The sequence below is a fragment of the Anopheles nili genome, chromosome 2 (assembly GCF_943737925.1).
Source record: "Anopheles nili chromosome 2, idAnoNiliSN_F5_01, whole genome shotgun sequence".
NCBI classification, from domain to species: domain Eukaryota; kingdom Metazoa; phylum Arthropoda; class Insecta; order Diptera; family Culicidae; genus Anopheles; species Anopheles nili.
In genome coordinates this window covers 44,868,588-44,886,438 of record NC_071291.1, presented here as the reverse complement: position 1 = coordinate 44,886,438, position 17,851 = coordinate 44,868,588, and the positions used below count along the sequence as shown (strand labels likewise).

Here is a 17,851-nt window from a genome sequence, read left to right as displayed (position 1 = left end):
AATAAAAGGACGAGATCAAAAAAAGGGGAGCAGAGCGAGAGAGAGAGAGAGAGAGAGAGAAAATTCGGAGAGAGATAACGCATACAAAAACTACACAAATTGACGAAACACGCCCCACACCGAAACGGCAGCGAGATGAGAATAAAAAGAGAAAAAAAAACAAGCACCCCAAAACGGAGCAATAAAGAAAGTCCTTCGACCCACGGAAAACAAGTACACGAAAGCGATACGGCGGAGGCAAACCAATTCGGATAACATTTTAAAAGGCAAGGAAGCCGGCTCCCCATTTTTCTCGCGGGTGAATAAAATTTGTATTGATTTTTCCGTTACTTTGGAGAAGTTTAAAAAAACGGAACAAAAATCGGCCATTTGCAGTTACGTTGTTTTGTACGAAGTGTTTGTAATAGAATGCGCGGTATGGGGCAATGTTTTTGGAGGGGGCGGGAACGATTGATAAAACCCCCCCGTCCTGAGCTGCAGCAGCTGAGAAAGGATACCGTTTTGTACACACACATACACACACACACAACCCAAAACTACACGAACGTCGTTCACACACTTTTGACGAAGCGATGGGCATGAACCTAAGAAAAGCCGGCTGCTCAAAAGCTGCGGTGGAAAATGCGTTTTAGTTGCTAATGCGTTCTGTTAACTACTGCTAAGCGCGCATAAAGCATAACCAACCCTAAAGGCGCGGTTTGCTTTCATCGTAAGGATAGGAAGGAGAAGGAAAAAAAAAGACATTTTACGTTAGAACCGGAAGTGCCCTGCACTTCCGCTTGTTGCGACTGTTTTCGTCACGCTCACGAATCGTTTTCCCCGCTAGCGTGGACAAGCACCCGAAGCGTTACGAGTGCACTTAGCTTTTGCTTAGCGTTACGTGCGTTAGCGTTAGCCGTTTGCTTTCGATCGCGCCCTTCGGCTTTAGCTAAGCGAAAACGGAAGAAACTAACAGTGTTACTATATTTTTGATTTTAATTTATCACACGTTGTTTTATGCAACGCACGTGTGCGCGCAGTTTTTGCAGCATTCGGTTCCGTTGCGCTTACGCACCTGCATTACGATTAGGCTGGTTTTTTTTTATTTCAAACACGGACAGGACGGACACCATGCCATTCTGGGAGGGGGGGCGTGAGCTAGATTCAGTTGTCGGAAAAGGAATGCTAATTTAGGGCATAGTGCGGAAATATCGTGAACAAAACCAACACACATTGGACTAAAAAGGTGAAGCAAAATTTATTAGCAAATAATAGTAATTAATTAAAAATGACTATGAAATAATAATAAATAATTATGGGAAGTAACACTTGAATGAATGAAAAAAAAACCGCAACCGTTACAAATAAAATAAACAAACAAACAAACAACACACTCGTACACAACAGACGACTCACACACGCACACACATACAGTTACACAATACGCATACACAAGTAGGGAGGAAACAAGAAAAACAAAAAATATTTAGAGGTTTATTACTGTTCTAGCTGTTTTTTATTACATCCGTCTATATAGACCAAAATGTAGACGCCATAGTTTGATGACCCTTTTTTTACAGTTTAGAGTGTAGGTTCTAGTGAAGATAAATTAAAATAAAGAAGAAAAAAAACAAAACAAAGTAATGTAACAATACGAAAAAAGAGACAGAGAGCGAGAGAGAGAAAGAGAAAGCAATGGTGGAATGAAAACTGCAAGTAAAAGCGACCATGAAACGAACCGGAAAAATATGTGCGAGAAAAACCAACCGACATTGCAAAGTGCGCGGAAGCAAGCAAACGATCACGCCTAAAAGAGGGGAAAAAACAACGCCACCTACAGGAGAAAAGCGCAGTTAACAACCACACCGAAAGAAGAACGTAACGCGTGTGGGTGTGTATGGATTCTGTTAGGGTTAGGCCCGCGAGCGTTTACACACGGCAGAGTGGTTAGCAATATGTTCAATAACGCTAGTCACCACTCAAAAGCTGCACAAACCGTGCGCATGCGAGTGGCAAAAAATGCATGTTTGAGTGCGCGAGCTCGAAACACCGATCGAGGAAGCGGTTGAGCAACGGTTTTTTGGAGCAAATGCAGTCATTGAGAGGATGAACATACATAAAACAAATATAATCATGGATTTTGATGTGGCAGGCTTGCGAAAGCGACCCAGAGGGATGGTACTTAGAGGGACTCCCATCTCGAGACAGAAGCAGAAGAAGAAGCAGAAAGAAGATAATGGAGGAAAAAAATGGTAGAGCAAATTTTTGTATTCCTATCAAGGTAGTTTAATTTTTTAACTATTTTTTACTGATCAAAGAAAAAGGTAAGAAAAACTGAAAAATAAAAAGTACTATTTTTTATGCTTCAAAACAAAAGCCTTTTTTGTCGTGTTTTTTGTACCCCGGCGTCTGGGGGTGTGCTTCCGTGTATATATATATATATATATATATATATATATATATATATATATATATATATATATATATATATATATATATATATATATATATATATATATATATATCACTAACTGGAACGTGATCCTTCTGGGAGCATCAATTCACCTAGAGGATATCTTCCAGCCGCCTGTCTCTGAGGGTGCGATTTTCCCGAAAGAATCAAGCCGTTTCCATCATTTCAAGCATCTCTCCAGCAAAGTACGCCGATTTATTACGATATTTGTACAAAAAGAAAGCTTGGTGGCAAAGCTTTACTTCACATCCGCCGATCGTCCCGGCGCAGTTTCAGCATCCTTCGAACCAAGGTGCGAGTACAGCTTCGCGACGTGCCCGGAAGGCGTACAGAGCCGTCCACTAAAGTCGATCCGTTTCTGGCTGATGGCGCGTTCCGTTGATGCCAGCACATCCAGCAGCGACCGAGCGCCAGCATTGAAAGCCTTCTTACCACCACCGGCGGCAGTCCGCGAGCCAAGCAACGACACGATGTTAGTGCCTGTACCCGTGCCACTACCGGCACTCAGCGAAGTAGCCCCGGAAGCGATGGTAGAATCTCCACCGGCAGCAGCACCGGGAGTTCCGACAGCACCGCTCGACCCACTGGCTCCACTGCCAGCACTGCTGGTGCCGAGCGAGTGCGGCGGAGACATCGGTGAATCGGTCGTGGCACGGATAACACTGGCACGATGCGCCTCGGATGTGGTGCCATCGGTACCGTGCGATTTATCGTACGCATCACCACCGCTACCGTCCGCGTTCGGGTTCATCCGGCGGCAGTCGCGAATGCAGCTGACGATGGACTTGTGCGCCGCGGACGACCCATTGCAGTTTACGATCGTTTCCAGCTCGGACCAGAGCAACCGGTACTGTTCCTCCTTCTTGTTGCCCTTCAACCGATGACCCATGTTGGGCAGGGCGAGCGTTTCCTGGCGTTCCTCGAGCTGCGACAGGTTGTAGATCGACTTCAGACACAGCATCTTCTCGTCCTCGGAGAGATCCTGCTTCTGCGTGAGCACCAGCACCGGTTCCACGAACTGGCGCACGTTGTACAGCACCGTGCGGCCCAACGTTAGTGGCCAGTAGCGCGAGTTCCGTACCAACTTCGTGCGCATCTTTTGCAGGTGCTCGTCCGGGTGTCGTTCCGGCAGTGGCTTCAACGGCACCAACCGATGCTGGTGCATCAGCACACCAAAGTCCTTGATGCGGTAGTCCGTTACACGGCCACCGCCACCCTCCGATATCGAGGGTGGATCCTCCAGACAGCTGCGGGCGGTGTTAAGCGAGTGAATGAAGATTTCACCGCCGTGCGCTGACAGCAGGTGGCTGGTAATTTTTCCACCCGATTTCTTCGGCATTTCCAGCAACACCGATCGGCCACTCAGCAGGAAGTTGATCAGACAGGAGCTGGGCCGCGAAGTGACATCGACCGGTGTCACTCGGCACTGTGCCACGCACGGTTGCATCTCGGAAGAACCGCAGCTTCGCGGGGTGCACCACTTCAGCGTGACCGTCTCGTAATCCGCACCTTCCTTCAGACTGTGCGGTAGCACCAGCTCCGTGCCAAGGAACACCGAGTGAGCCGTGCGACCGTGAAAAATCTCCACATCGTAGTTGGCGCTGGAGCTCGCATTTTGTTCCTCCTTCATCGGTATGCCGGTGACGGTGGTACTCGCGAGGTCAAAGTGCGGCAGAATGAGATGCGTCAGTTTGTTGGAGATTGTGTTCGCCTTGCTCGAGTGTATCTCCGACATCACCACGTTCGAGATGTCCAGCCGGGGCCGGTTCGACACCATCGAGTCCATGTTCGCCGGGTACAGGTTGATAATGATCAGGTGGCACTGCTCGATGTGGATGTACTCCTTGTTTCCGATCGATATCGCGTTCTGTTGCACCAGCACGGTCTTGAAAATGTCCTCCAGACTCTTCATGCTGGCGTCGTCCCGGGCGGATGTGATGCAGATGACGCGCCCCCGATTCACTAGCTTGAAGCTGTCGTTCTTCACGTGTGCGGTTAGCTGGTCCCGCTGCACTTCGGTCGGTTCGGCCAGTGCCTCGATGGCCGCTCGCAGTCCATGGATTACCGAGAAGTCGGAGGATTGCGTCAGAAGCGGCGGTACGCCAACCAGCGACATCGCGTTCATGATGTGCATCAGGCTCTGCGTGTTCGTGTTCCACGTGTTGACAATGTGTGCGGCCGTATCGCTGACGATGAACCGGATCAGCTTGCCGGTCGGGAAGAGATCGTACGCGATCCGACAGTACTCGATCGATGCCTCGATCGCGCACGTCCACAGGCTTTTGCTGATCGGTGGCACCGGTATTTTGCTCTTGATGAAATCGCACTCCATCGGGCTTTCGCACGATATGCCGAAGTACGGCGTGTGGTCCAGCACGAACACCGTTTTGTGGTTGATTTCGTTCATCGTCACAACTCCCGCTCAACTGGGTGTGGGGTGAAATTGGTTCCCGTTTTCGTCGATTGAAGCGGTTTTTTTGTTGCTGTTTTGATTCCACCAAACGATTGTGTACGGTTCGATTGTTTACCTTCTGTGAGAGTTTGACGTTTGAACGAGTTGTCATAAAAGTTTCGCTCTCAGACTATGCAGCAGCCCTGACGTATTTCTCTCTCCCTCTCTCTCTCTCTCTCTCTCTCTCTCTCGAAATTATAGCTCTGTTTTGAGGTCATTCATCGAAGTGCCAAAAATGTATGCAAGCCGCATAGCACACTGCGGACAACGTGTCGAAATGAAGGAATTGAAGTACATGATGGGAAAGGATTTAATGCTTAAATCTTCATAAAAACGTATTATTCCTAGTGGTTGCTCACTGTTGTCATTCTATTTGCATGATTACGCATGGAATACCATTTCAAAAAATGCTCGACACAATTTGATGCTTCTTTTAAACTCTTTCATGAACTATACGCGTTGCTATCAGGCACCTCTCATGCTCTAGATTCAGTAGCATATGTTGATTACTAGTGTTAAGAATTCGCAAAGATCTTCATTACGAGAATCCTTTAAAAAATCCAATCACGTACTATGAGATAGATAGTCGCGTGAAAATAGTCCTTGTAAACCTATTCTAGGATCTGGTTTCTATCAGTTGTACTGTTTATACCTTGAAATGAAACTATAATCCATTTGTAATCACTCTTAACAAAATTTTTCGAGTTTCGCATACATTCCTTTTCTTTCGCAGAGCTCAAAGCCGCAACATGAGCCCTACCGCTTAGCAAAATCACTAGTTATATTTCTGACACATAGAGGTCGCTCATAAAACATCCTTATCCAAGACACGTTTATGCTGTAATTGGTGCGTATTCAAGTCTCACTATATAAAACCAGAAGGCTTCGGATATCTAACGAAATTGGACCACTATAAATAGCTAAATGTTCCTTGCCTATAAGGAAAAGAGAAACTAAAGATAGAGAAGATAAGATTAAAAACGTATGAGTAACTAAAATCCCCTTACACCGCGTTGATTTTTGATTGGAGGTAGGAATTCGCCAACTAATAAGCAAAAAGACTCCATGGAAGAGCATTTGTTCTCAAATACATGAACCACAATACAGTGCAATTACCTAAAAACGTGTCAAAATTGTACACAAATCCTTTCACTAAAACCCATAGTCACACTTAAAACATTTATTCCAGCTACTATCGAATATTTCATGAACCGCCAATTTAGCAAACAGTGCCTCATTGCAATGTGAATGTTTCAGCGCCTCCACGGCTCACAGAAAGCGTCCCACCCGGGCCACGCTGTTGGCCCTCGTGCAGGCATCGGATTTTCACCTCGAACAGCTTTCGCAAATCGCTCCACATTTGCAGCTGCTGGGCCCGATCGTTCTTGCTGGCGAGCAGGTTGGCTTTCTCCTCCACCAGCCGCTTCACCGACGTCTCCTGTTCGAGGATCTGCTGCGACAACGTTTCCTTCAGCGAGGTGCGACCCGTGGTGCCAGTGGCCGACAGCTCCTCGTTCGCTTTTTCCAGCAACAACTGCGAGCGTTCGTGCTCCATCTGCAACTCCTGCCACTGCTGCTCGAGCGTGTGGATGGCGCGTTCCGATTCCGTGATCTTCGTTTGCATCGTTGCAGATTCGGCATTGAGGGTGGCGATAAGTGCATCGTAGCTCTGAAACGGTACGACATGTCGCTATCACAAGAAGTCAACAGTTCGAATTTTAAGAAGAGCGCATACGGAGTGATCATACTGGTTTTATACGGAAAAATGCTTACAGATGTCCTTCAACATGTTCCGATCTCGTCTTATACATTTCTTCGCCATCGCAGACAAAACTGGACAATACTGTTTCCAGCTATCCTTTCCCAATAGATGGAGGTCTTAAATCAACAAAACAACACCCACACATGGCTTGTTTCCCGCCGTCCAACAGGACATTCCGTTGAACAAACCAACGGGAAGCTGCAGTTGCAAGTTGCACAAAACACAAACAATTGACTCGTTACGGACCTAAATATTGCTATTCGTTCAAGCCATCTTACAATTTTTCTTAAAGTCCAGTTGTCCCACCACCTAATCCTAGCAGGATTGCTTCCCTCACAAACCCATCCATCACTGCCCGTTGTTGCTTTACGGCACAATCCCCGCTTTCGATTCTTTGTTTGCACAGGTTTCGCACGGGATTGCGTTCCACATTCTTGCATTTGGCGTTCCGTCCCAAAAAATGCACCTTTCTGTTGGCAGCTTTTTTTCAACCGTAGGAGAGAGAAAAAAACAGCGAAACCCACCAAACGGACCAGTAAGAGGTTGAAGATTGCGATTAGTAGTGGGAATAGAGAGAGAGAGAGAGAAAGAGAGAGAGAGAGAGAGAGAGAGAGAGAGAGAGAGAGAGAGAGAGTGGTCCTTTCTTGGTGGCTCGTCGTACCTGTCGCTTAGAAGCGATATCGAGCTCGAGAGAAGGGAACGATCGAATCCGCGGTGGGTATTAGGTTTGCGACTCAGGTAGCTTCAGGTTCGGAGGGTCTTTTACTGGGTGATTTGATGGTTTCTGGCCTCACGAGCGGTAGATGCGCTTTGACCCCCTCTTAAAACGCAACGCGATCGAAAAAAAACATTATAAGAAAGCAGCACCGTACGATCATCTGCCAAATGTGATGCGAGCTACCTCGTCGTCAAAAAGAGCGACCCCGGGGAAAATAAATCAACCGCCTACTGTACGCTACCCTCGGTGCGGATCAACGAAGGTAGTTTGGTAAAAATTACCGCTTGAACACGGGGTGACGCTTTTCTCGAAGGTAAAACTTCACTAAACGCGGCGAGTGAAAGTTTATGGCTAGAATTTCCATCGCAGTGCCGTGGAAAACTGCGCCATGCTTCGAGGTAGTTAAAAGAAAAAGGCTTTTGCGTCTTGAGTGACACTAAAAGGCACTAAAAACACCAACACAAACGAGGCTAAGGAGCGATCATCTCGAGTATTACCTGACACAGGAGCTCGGATACTTTCCCGCCGTATCCTTAGATAATTGCCCATGCCACCTATAGAAAGGTTCCCACGGAATAACGCAAAACTCACCAGGTGGATAGTTTTCCTACGCACTTTGTTTTGTTTTGTCGCAGCAATTTAAGGGTGAATTTTATTTACAATCAGCTTGCATGAAGGCGGCATTTATGGGTGAAATTTATTTACAATACAGCTTGCATAGGGACAGTGAGCCCATGGCCATCGATCGTGCCCATAAACGAAGCGACGACACGAAATATCACATTGGAAGTACGTTCGATCTGGCGTTCAGTCTGGTAGGTGATTGGCCAGCATCCCACCCCTTTGGGCTCAATGGTACAGTAACGGCAGCACGACGATTCCCCGGAACGTGTCGATCTTGACGCCCTTCGACAGCAGATCACTCGCCCTGGTCACGCACAGCTCCGACAGCCCAGACACGAGCAGCAGCTTCTGTGTGGTCACCGGTGCCTGGTACAACACCGCCTGCTCGACGAAGCGCCTTCCCGTGATGACGATCTCACCCTCACTCACGCCAAACGACTCGATCAGCACCACGCCATCCTTCGTGAGGACGCAGTTGTCCGGTTCCCGGGTCGATAGCGTCACGTGCTGATTGACCAGCAGTTCCACACCGAAGGGTGTCGCTTCGAGCCGTGGAAACGGTTGCTTGTACTCGTTCAGCTGATTCTCCACGATGGCACTGGTCGTGTCGTCGATCTGCGCTCCGATCTCCTCCAGCGAGATGGCTGGATTCGCGCTGACACCCTTCAGTATCACGTCCATCTGCCGGTCGTAGTGGAACCCGTTCATCCGACACATCGGGCCCGCCTTCATGTTCACCTCCTCGAAGTGCAACAGGTTGTGCACGTTGTAGTCGATAAGCTGCGAACCGTACAAGCTGGAGAAATCCGCCACGAACGTGTTCAGCAGCTGACCGGCCACGAACGTGTTGCACTCGACGAAGATCTCCCCACTGATGAGGATGCGCATGGCCAGATGCAGATACAGGAAGTGCACGTAGTACCGATGGGGCATGTGTTTCTTCAGCACGATCGGTGAGTAGTAGAGCAGGAACTGACGCCAATCGTATGCATCCCACTGGTCCAGCTCGTCCAGCGTCTTTGGCTTCTGGCGGAACTCACGCGGGCAGTACTTGGCCATGGCTTCCAGCTTACTCGAAATGCGCCGCAACGATTGCTTGTTCAACCGATAATCCAGCTTGCCCGACATCCACATACTCATCAGCCGCTTCATGACGCCCTCACACACGACATACTTGTAGTCGATCATGAACTGCGACTTCAGGTCCAGATTGAGCTCACCGAGCACCGGCACACCGACGTGATGCCCATTCACCAGCCCGTACACGAAGTCATCATCCGTCCGGAGTGTGGCCAGGTTCGCAGTCGGCGGAAAGCTGGTGATGCCCTCATTAAACTGCAACTGACCCTGCTGGTTGCACTTGCTGCAGCCATACTGCGAGTTCGGTAGAGCCGTACACGTGACGAGACTGTTCGCGATCGGATCACACAGGACGGCCCGGATCGACAGCAGGTACGATCGCGATTCGATCTCAAACTTCCGGTTCTCGAGCTCCTTCATCTCGTCCACCAGCGGGCGCAGGATCTCGTTCGCGATCGTCGGCGTTGGAAACGCACCCTGGTACACCCCGATCACGAACGGTTCGTCCAGCTGGATCGACAGCTTCCCGAGGATCACCATGTAGTGCGGTAACTGGCCCGTGGTGGTGCCCTCCTTCGCCTTCTCCGACTTGATCACGTAGAACGCTACGTCCATGAACAGCGTCTTCATGTACCAGTGGTTGCTGTCGTCCACGAACCGCTGCAGGTAGTTCGTGATGGATCGTTTCACGCCAAAGCTAAGGTACCGTCCGACCGACATTGGCACCACGTCGAAGTTGTGGTACGCCGGTGGAACACCAAAACTTCCCGTCTCGGACGTGCTCGAGAGTGAGAGACTGGAGCAGGACGCGTCACTACTGCCACCGCTCGACACCTCCAGACCGTTATCCTTCATGATCGAGAGCAAATCACGCACCATGTCCTCCGAAGGGTTGTGCTTCATCGTGAACTCCTTCAGCTGATCGCGCAGCGTCGGTTTGTTGGGGCTGTACTCGCGGCAGGAAAACTCGATGCACTTCACCGGATGCTTGGCCGACGATTTCTTGCGCCGTCCGTCACTCCGCGTGGCTTTGTAGTTCGAGCAGTAGTGATACTCAGCCATCGCCTTGTTTCGCTGCAACTCCACGATGTCGTTGCGGAAAAAGCGCGTGATCGGTTTCGTCACGTTCTCGTTCAGCACGCTGAGCAGATTCAGCTTGGCCATCTTCTTCAGCGATCGGTTGATCCTGCGGGGTAACTCGCCACGCTTCATCCTGTGTCACACACACACACACACACTTTCCACTTGACTGTCGTACGCGAGGAATCCGTTCAGATCGCGCCCGAAATCCGTAAGAGGAAATCACTTCACTGGGAGGCTGCGATGCATCGACTAACCTGCCTGCAGATGAGACGGCTCCTAGGATGCCTGCAAGGACTTGTGCCCCTGATTCTCTCTTTCTCTTTCTCTGTCTCTCTCGCTCATTCTGTTTGTCTTTGACGTCCTTTTAGCGGCGGCTACCCATTAGAAAACCCACTCAAAAAGGACACCCGATGCGGACCGAAAACCGATCGTCGGTTGAACCGGATCGTCCACATATGTGGTGGATCATTTTCTTCCTTTTCCCTGTGACCTGGTGCATCGTGGTGCATCCGAGGCGAAAGGACAAGGCAAGCCACCCCAGACAGCGATTTCTTTGAATGAGACCAACGAAAAAAGTACAGTTGCTTGGAACATCGCATTTCGGAATCGGTCCCCGCACAGGAAGTGTCCCGTGCATGCGTCGTCGCATTGTGCACGTGCTGCAAGAGATCGTGTCCTTTCCCCGACCGCCAGGGAAACCGTACGCGCAGGTAGCTCAGGTCCTGCTCAGGTGGCCTTTGTTCGTTGGATAGTCTGCGCTGCATTTGGCGTGGTAAAAGGAAGGAAAATTCGCGCATCATCATGCACAAAGGGTGCTCGAATTATTTCCTCCCAAAATACCGTAGTTTGCAGGTAACATTGTGTTGGTATAAAGCGTACAAGCGTGACCCACGCGTTTCGTTTTGTTTGGTTAAGAACCGATCACGGGAGCAGGCGTCACTTTGTACACAAGGTTCAACCTCACGGCCCTTTTTCACGGGCCCCTGCCCAGCTGCAACCGGAGTGGACGACCATTTCCAAAGCATTTCGAATGGAACGATGCAGAATGCGATCGCGCCACGATCAGAGCGCCTTCGCGCGGCAAACCAGTTAAACTTGACCTTGAGCAGGCGAAGCTGAGCATCGTTAAAAACAGGTGTTGAAAACCGTAAAACCCAACCATTTGTCACGGATCCATAAATTTCTCCACCGCACGCCGTCAGGCAAAGGCGTACGGCCACGGGTCCACGGGTACGGAGTCGTCGTCATCGTCATCGTCGTCGTCGGTGACAGTCCGGCAGTAAAACGAATCGCGCGCTTGCCTACCTACCTGCTTTTTGGAGTCCATTTCGTCTTTCAGCTCGATCACGCGCTCCCTAAGCGGTCGGAGCTGCTGCGAAAGGGGTGTAACGCGTTCACGAGCCCCTCCAACGGCCCTTTGGAGCCCATCGACGAGTCGGGCCAGCTCCGTCATGCCCCGCGAACTACTGGGTGATTCCGGCCGAGTGTCCTCTGCGTCACGACCGGTCGCTTTCTCGGGGTCGAGACCTTGGCCCGATTCGTCGTCCGTCATCTGCGACAGCACCGCGGACAGGGACGGATCTTGTGCCTTCAGATTGCCCAGGGTTTGTGTTAGGTCGCCCACCTCGGCTTTCACAGCGGCCAGTTCCGCACGCTGCTGCTTGTACACGTTGCTCTTTGCGCGTAGCGTGTTGACGAACTGTTTGAGGTCTTCGCCACGCAGGATCACCTCACCGACGGTGTCCTGAAGCTGACGTTGGCGCTCCAGAAGTTGCCGCTCTGTCTCACGCAATTCCTTTGTCAGCTGATCGAGCTGTTCGGCCGCGGCTTCCTTATTGCGTGCGACCATTGCGGCCTGCTGCCGGAACGGACCAAGCGTGTCGTTTTGCGTGCTGTGTTCGGCCATTCGCACCTCAACCAACCGCTGAATCTCGCCGCTCAGCTCGTCCACTTTCTGCTGCAGGTCCTGCAGATCCGCCCGGCCGATGTGCGGCTCGTCGATCACCTCCTGCAAAGTTTGCACTTCGGAACGCCGTTGCAGCAGCTCTTGGGGCAACTTTTGCTGCACCATAAACTCGAGCACTTGTGTCTCCTCCACGATGCTCTCCATCAGGTTCTGCGGAGTTGCACCCTGTACGGCCATCCTGGCATTCTGCAGCTCTTTTTGCTGGCGCTCGTGCACCAGCGTTCCTCGAGCGAGGCCCTGCTTCTGCTCGTCGATCTGCTGCAGCAGCTCCTTCTGGCGTTCCTTCTCGATCCGCAGGCTGTTGGCGGCCTCTAGCAGCAGCTCCTGTTGCGGCACCTTGTCTAACCTGGCCTGCGTACGTTCGATGCGCTTCTTCACGTTCTCGATCTCCGTCTCGATCGCGCTGATGTCGTTGCGTAGCTCACGCGTTTGCGTACCCTCGTGTACCGACTGTTCGTGCGCTCGGTGCGCATCCTTGAAGTCGTTCATCGTCTGCAGATACTGCGCCCACAAACTGCCCAATTCTGGCATCGCCATCGCCTCCGGGGGCAGGTCCAACGGAATCAAGAACCTTTACGGAGGGACAACAAACAAAACCAAAACCACATGTTAGTGTTGCGTATCAGGAAACGTCAATCTCAACCACACCACTTGAATCACGCAAGCGAACAGACCCACTTACTTGGCTAGGTATGCGGTCTTCTTAACCCTGTCACGGTTCTCAAACACCCAGCGCAGGATCGGATGGATGAGCTTCTTCTCACCGCGCACCATCCCCCGCCGAAACGCGCCCGGATCCTCGATGTCCTCCGCCGGACGGTACTGAATCTTCCGGAGTGCCTCCATCACGAGCCCATTCGTGTCCTCCGGGTCGCTCTCACGCACGTCGGTCCGTTCGATGGCACCGAACGCGTGAAAAACATCCACCAACACCTGCAGCAGCGACTCTGGTGACAGCGAATCGAAGCTTATCAGGTTGTAGTCCGTCTCGAGCAGCTTGTTCAGCTCGATCACGATCAACTTCAAGTCTTCCGTCATGGTGCTCGCAGTAACGCCGAAATATATATTTATCGCCAAACCACCAAAAAACCAAACCACCAACAACACCGCACTGACACAACGCACTCAACGGAACGGTTCAGTTCGCGGCCATGTTTGTTTGTCATTGCCACCCGGCGTTACCATAGTGACGGAGCGTGCGCCCTCCCGAGTGGACGGTTTTGTTTTGACAAACGATATTCACCACGTGAGCGGCGATCTGTAAACAATCCCGCAGTGCGGGCAAAAACGCGAAAATTGCCTAACGACCGCACAAGGTGGAGCATTTTGATCGTCCAGCTACGGAATGACTTCCTCTCGTGGAACGAGGGGTAGTGCTGCCTTGATCGGATGCCACCTCCCCCCCCCCCCCCACCTCCGGTAGCTGCATCAAAAGGTACTTAATAGGTTTTTTTGTTTGTTTTATATCGCAACTAACAGACCTTTATCCGACGCGGCTTAGGCCTGTGCACGAGAAGCACGACAGAAATGGAATGCAACACGCCAAAACCGAGAACGGCTTCTGAATGGCTTCGGTGTACTTGAGGACATTCATTGCATGGGAGGAAAAAAACACACACACCCCCCAGCCAACCCAAGTATGAAATTGATCACAGCTGCAAGCTAATTACATTGTCGCTGAGTGCAGCAGAACGGTACGATATGCTCTGCATGTTACTTGTTTACTTCCGCAAAATTATGTCCGAGCGTACGAGCGTTTCCATCATTGTCATTTGTAGTTACAGATTTTTGTTTTCATACAATTCTCGTCGTACAGACAAAAATACACTTTTCCAGCAATGGCGAGCTATTTTAAATACATTTCCCCTTTTTTTACCGACTACACACGCGGACAAAACCAGCTCGGACAGCTTTCTCGGAATGGCTTTGTGTCACGTCCACCGGCAGCCTGGTGTGGTACTGTACTCTTCAAACAAAAAAGCCGTCCAATTCCTGCTCGGCAAGCGAATCCCTGCTGTGAGGATCGCTTACACACGCGGGGGCGCTAAATTTACGTCCATCGCTTCAACACCCGTTTCACCCACCCACCATCTAAGCCGTTAATCCTTTTGTTTTCCATCCGCACACGCCTTCGCCCAGTGGCGCACCTTGGAGAGGGATTCAAAATCGCAAACGCCAACCGTTCGACTGATCTACCGATAAATTAATATTAATGCTCGCCACTGCCGGACGCTGAAGACCTCTCCGGGCGTCGCGTGGCGGCAACTGAGCCTTTGGCGAGCAGCCATGCATGGTTGCATTCAGTTTCACCTTCCTCCGGCCAGCAGGCTTGCTGGGGCGTTGCTTTTTCAATTAGCCAATTTTCAGCTGCACGGACGAATAGTTGCGGTAGAACCCCGCGGGGTAACACATTTATCTAGAATAGCAAATGCAAGGTGAGCTAGCCGCTAACGAGAAGCAACAGCACGACACCGTTCTTATCTTAAACGCACCTGTTACGCGCGATACATAAAATTGTAACCACCTCACATTGAACCGCGTGTATCTGATTTATTCACGAGCTTCAGGGTGTGAAATTTCTTAGAATAAAACTACGCATCCGAGCCCGAGCGCGCAACATCCTGAAAGACAAACTAATGTCCCTTTCGCTGTGGGATACTTTTCGTTTAACCCACGCCACGTCCGGGGGTGGCTTTTCTTCGGCCACCTACACTTCGATCGCCTCCATCCATCAACGGTTTGGATGGGTTCAGGATCGGGAGGAAAATCGATAGTACCACACCACACGGCACTATATAAGATAGATGCTCCCGGTCAGCTGAAGTGACAGTAGCGGATCGAAGCTAGCACCGGGGACAGGTCCTAAGGCACGCTATCAATACGGCATCCAGGAGGCACACGAAGGATGTTTAGGCTGTACTTTTTCTTCAACCTTATCTGCCTGTATTTGGCGATCAAAAGTGCCCTGAGTGTGGAAATCGATTCCAATGTAAGCTTCAGCGGCGCGGGTCCCCGATCACCGGCCACCGGTGTCAGAAGCTAATGGGGCACTTCTTTACAGGATCAAAAGTTTGGCGACATGCGAACCGCTGGTGGACGGGAGGTAACCGATGGAGTCACAGATCCGGACGGTTTGCGTCGAGAGGACATCACCGAAGGAGTCAACAAAAGGGCCGCCGCCATGTGGTTCGGTCCGCGGCTTGGAAAGCGAACCATACCAACGGACCTTCACGACGATCTAGTGGAGGAGTTTGACAGTGAGCCGCTTGGATACGTTGGAGAACCACCGCAAAGGTTGGCCACCGAACTTGGGCAGGGAGCGCCCTACATGGTGTTGCTGCTCACGGCAAAACCTCGTAAGTAAGCTTTCACCACGCGAATGACCTAAAGGTAATAAGGTACGCCTGTTTCATGTCCCACAGGAAACCCACAGCCCGTGTTCTACCACACAACGACGCCGAGACTCGGTCGACGGGATTCGGTAGGTGAAAACCATCAAAGACCCCCGTTTGCGCCACGTTTGGGCCGAAATTTGCCCTTCTCACCGCGGCTAGGACGATCGTACAACGGTGGGTATTCGCTTCCGTTCCAGTTCGCGTACTAGACCGGATTCCACCGCATTCAAGCACCGACTTCCGGCAAATGTCTGACCACATCCCTGTTGGGCTGCAGCAGCGGCTGAGTTTATTGGAATTAATTTGAAAAAAAAACACACACACACACGAATGGCTGGAATCCAACAAACTCAACTGGCTGGTGCAGTGGCAGGAAACCACAAGCTAACTCTCAACGAGCTGTATATGCACGCTGTATTGTAATAAAGTGTTAGGAATCTCAAACATCCCTAAAATTATCGTTGTGGTCCGTTTGAAATCCGTAGCTGTATTGCGAATGGGGGCATTCTCCCAAGGACAAACAGGAAATTATGCTTCGATCAATAAGCGATCGAATGCGACTGGGCTTGAGCACGAGCTGCGTTGAAACCGTGTGTTGCAACAACAACTCATTAGCTTCATTTAAATCAAAATCATACTTCCTTCAAACCGGCATGCGGTCCTGTTCGCCAAATTGGCAAATTAAGCGATATTATTCAATCAACATTCGAGCGGGCGATTGATGCGCTAAATTGTTTCCTACCGTGATTTAACAACGTTCATCCGATCATTTGAACAGTTGGTGCAGGCTTTGGATGGCCTTTGTCGTTTTTGTAGAATTTGCATCAAAAACGATTCGTTGCGAGTCGAGAAAAAAAGCGCTACATTTGAATACCGCAGTCCTTTTTGCAACGGGTCACGTTAAAATGGGCGGTAGTTTTTTTTATTGTTGCCCCTTTAAGAAGGAAATAAAAACAACATCTCATCTAGTGTTTTCCTCGATTGGAATGCAATATTCGCCTCGATAGTTTGATCGAGTAAAACCAATTTATGGCACGATCGACGATCTACGACTAAACAAACTACGCTCCCAAAAATCCACGCTTTCATAAAACACCGCTGCACGAGCATGCGGTCGCGAGCGTTAGAACGCCGGCTTCAGAACAGTGAAAGGATAGTGTGGCACCTTCGCGACCATTAATTGGTTTGATGCTTCATTGGGCCGTAGATCGTAAAATGTAAACGAACTAATCGCCACCACCGGCAAATAAAGCGTATAGCGAGCAAAAGCCCCGAAGGTGTTTGTGAACGGTTCTCGTCGTACGTGTTTTGTAGCGAGGTTTTCCATCAACCACCGGCCAAAGAAGTGACGAATTCCAATGCATCTCTTGGGCTGGAGTACATCGGAATGCTTCCCCCAACAGGGCGCATTTGTCGCACCACCAAACACCACAGTATGTAGGCTAATTTGATTGGATTTGCATTTGCGATTGGTTTTATGACACCTGCGTTGGGCTGATTTTTCTTCTCCCAATCAAGAATTGAGCCCAACGAATGGTGCAACTTTGCAAGCTGAAACTGAGCCACCGTCTGTGCTCACATCTAAGCTCAAACCGCCAAAGGTGCGTCATAAACCCGCTCAACCATACCGAAAGCGTGGTGCGCGCCTCGGCGACTTGTGCTTGACGTTCGTACGAGTTCCGCTCTTAATGCTACGAAATGGCTTTGTTCTACGGTGGACCAAGCCTCTCGCTGTTCCGGCGTTGGTGTGCAAATCCATCGGCCGTCATAGCTTTATGACATGTAAGGTGCAAACCGTAGCGTAATTCGAAGGGCTAAACAGAACCTCCCGGCCTACCGAGGCTGGTGATCGGAGTGCAACCTGAAACATACGAGATCCTTCGCTGTAGTAATAAAAAAAATGCTTACAATAAAACCATCAACCACACGATTTCCTACCGTGCGTAGTCACGCCATTTGCAAATTCATTCTTCCTTGAATACCATACGCGGGTCAAACGGATCGCTTAAAACTCCGCGTTAATCTTGCCGAAGATGACCGTGAAATCAAGGAAACTGCCGGAGTTTCCGAGTGCCGCAAAAACCCAAAAACACAACCCCGATACGGTCGCAGGGTCGATGGGCGGTAGTAATTTGGTACACGCATTTATCAACCATCGCATGGAAATCATGGACGATAGGATGTGTGGTTGTGTTTTTTTTTCTCTATTTTTTTTTTGCTTCCCCCAAAAACACCCCGAAGGATCCAGGAGGTGGCATAAAGGCAACACTGTGCCCAATATAGCAGATTTGAAGGACACTCGGCGCTCTGGTCGAATCA

The 17,851-nt window shown here is 50.2% G+C and overlaps 3 protein-coding genes across 3 annotated transcripts; 1 reads left to right on the top strand and 2 right to left on the bottom strand.

Moving 5' to 3' along the window:
* Positions 1–2,567: 2,567 nt before the first annotated feature.
* Positions 2,568–4,859, bottom strand: LOC128720299 (protein asunder). The gene has a single exon (XM_053813961.1). The coding sequence runs from the start codon at positions 4,857–4,859 to the stop codon at positions 2,691–2,693; it is 2,169 nt and encodes a 722-aa protein (XP_053669936.1). The 3' UTR covers positions 2,568–2,690.
* Positions 4,860–6,138: 1,279 nt separating this feature from the next.
* Positions 6,139–13,175, bottom strand: LOC128721115 (intraflagellar transport protein 81 homolog). Its single transcript, XM_053814838.1, has 3 exons — positions 12,820–13,175; positions 11,481–12,708; positions 6,139–6,573 (listed from the first exon to the last, which is right to left on the bottom strand). Exons 1-3 carry the CDS (start codon positions 13,173–13,175, stop codon positions 6,139–6,141), a joined length of 2,019 nt encoding a protein of 672 aa, XP_053670813.1.
* Positions 13,176–15,042: 1,867 nt separating this feature from the next.
* On the top strand, positions 15,043–15,975 carry LOC128720372 (PBAN-type neuropeptides-like). Its single transcript, XM_053814039.1, has 3 exons — positions 15,043–15,126; positions 15,199–15,493; positions 15,560–15,975. The coding sequence occupies exons 1-3, from the start codon at positions 15,043–15,045 to the stop codon at positions 15,739–15,741; spliced, it is 561 nt and encodes a 186-aa protein (XP_053670014.1). The 3' UTR covers positions 15,742–15,975.
* Positions 15,976–17,851: the final 1,876 nt, after the last annotated feature.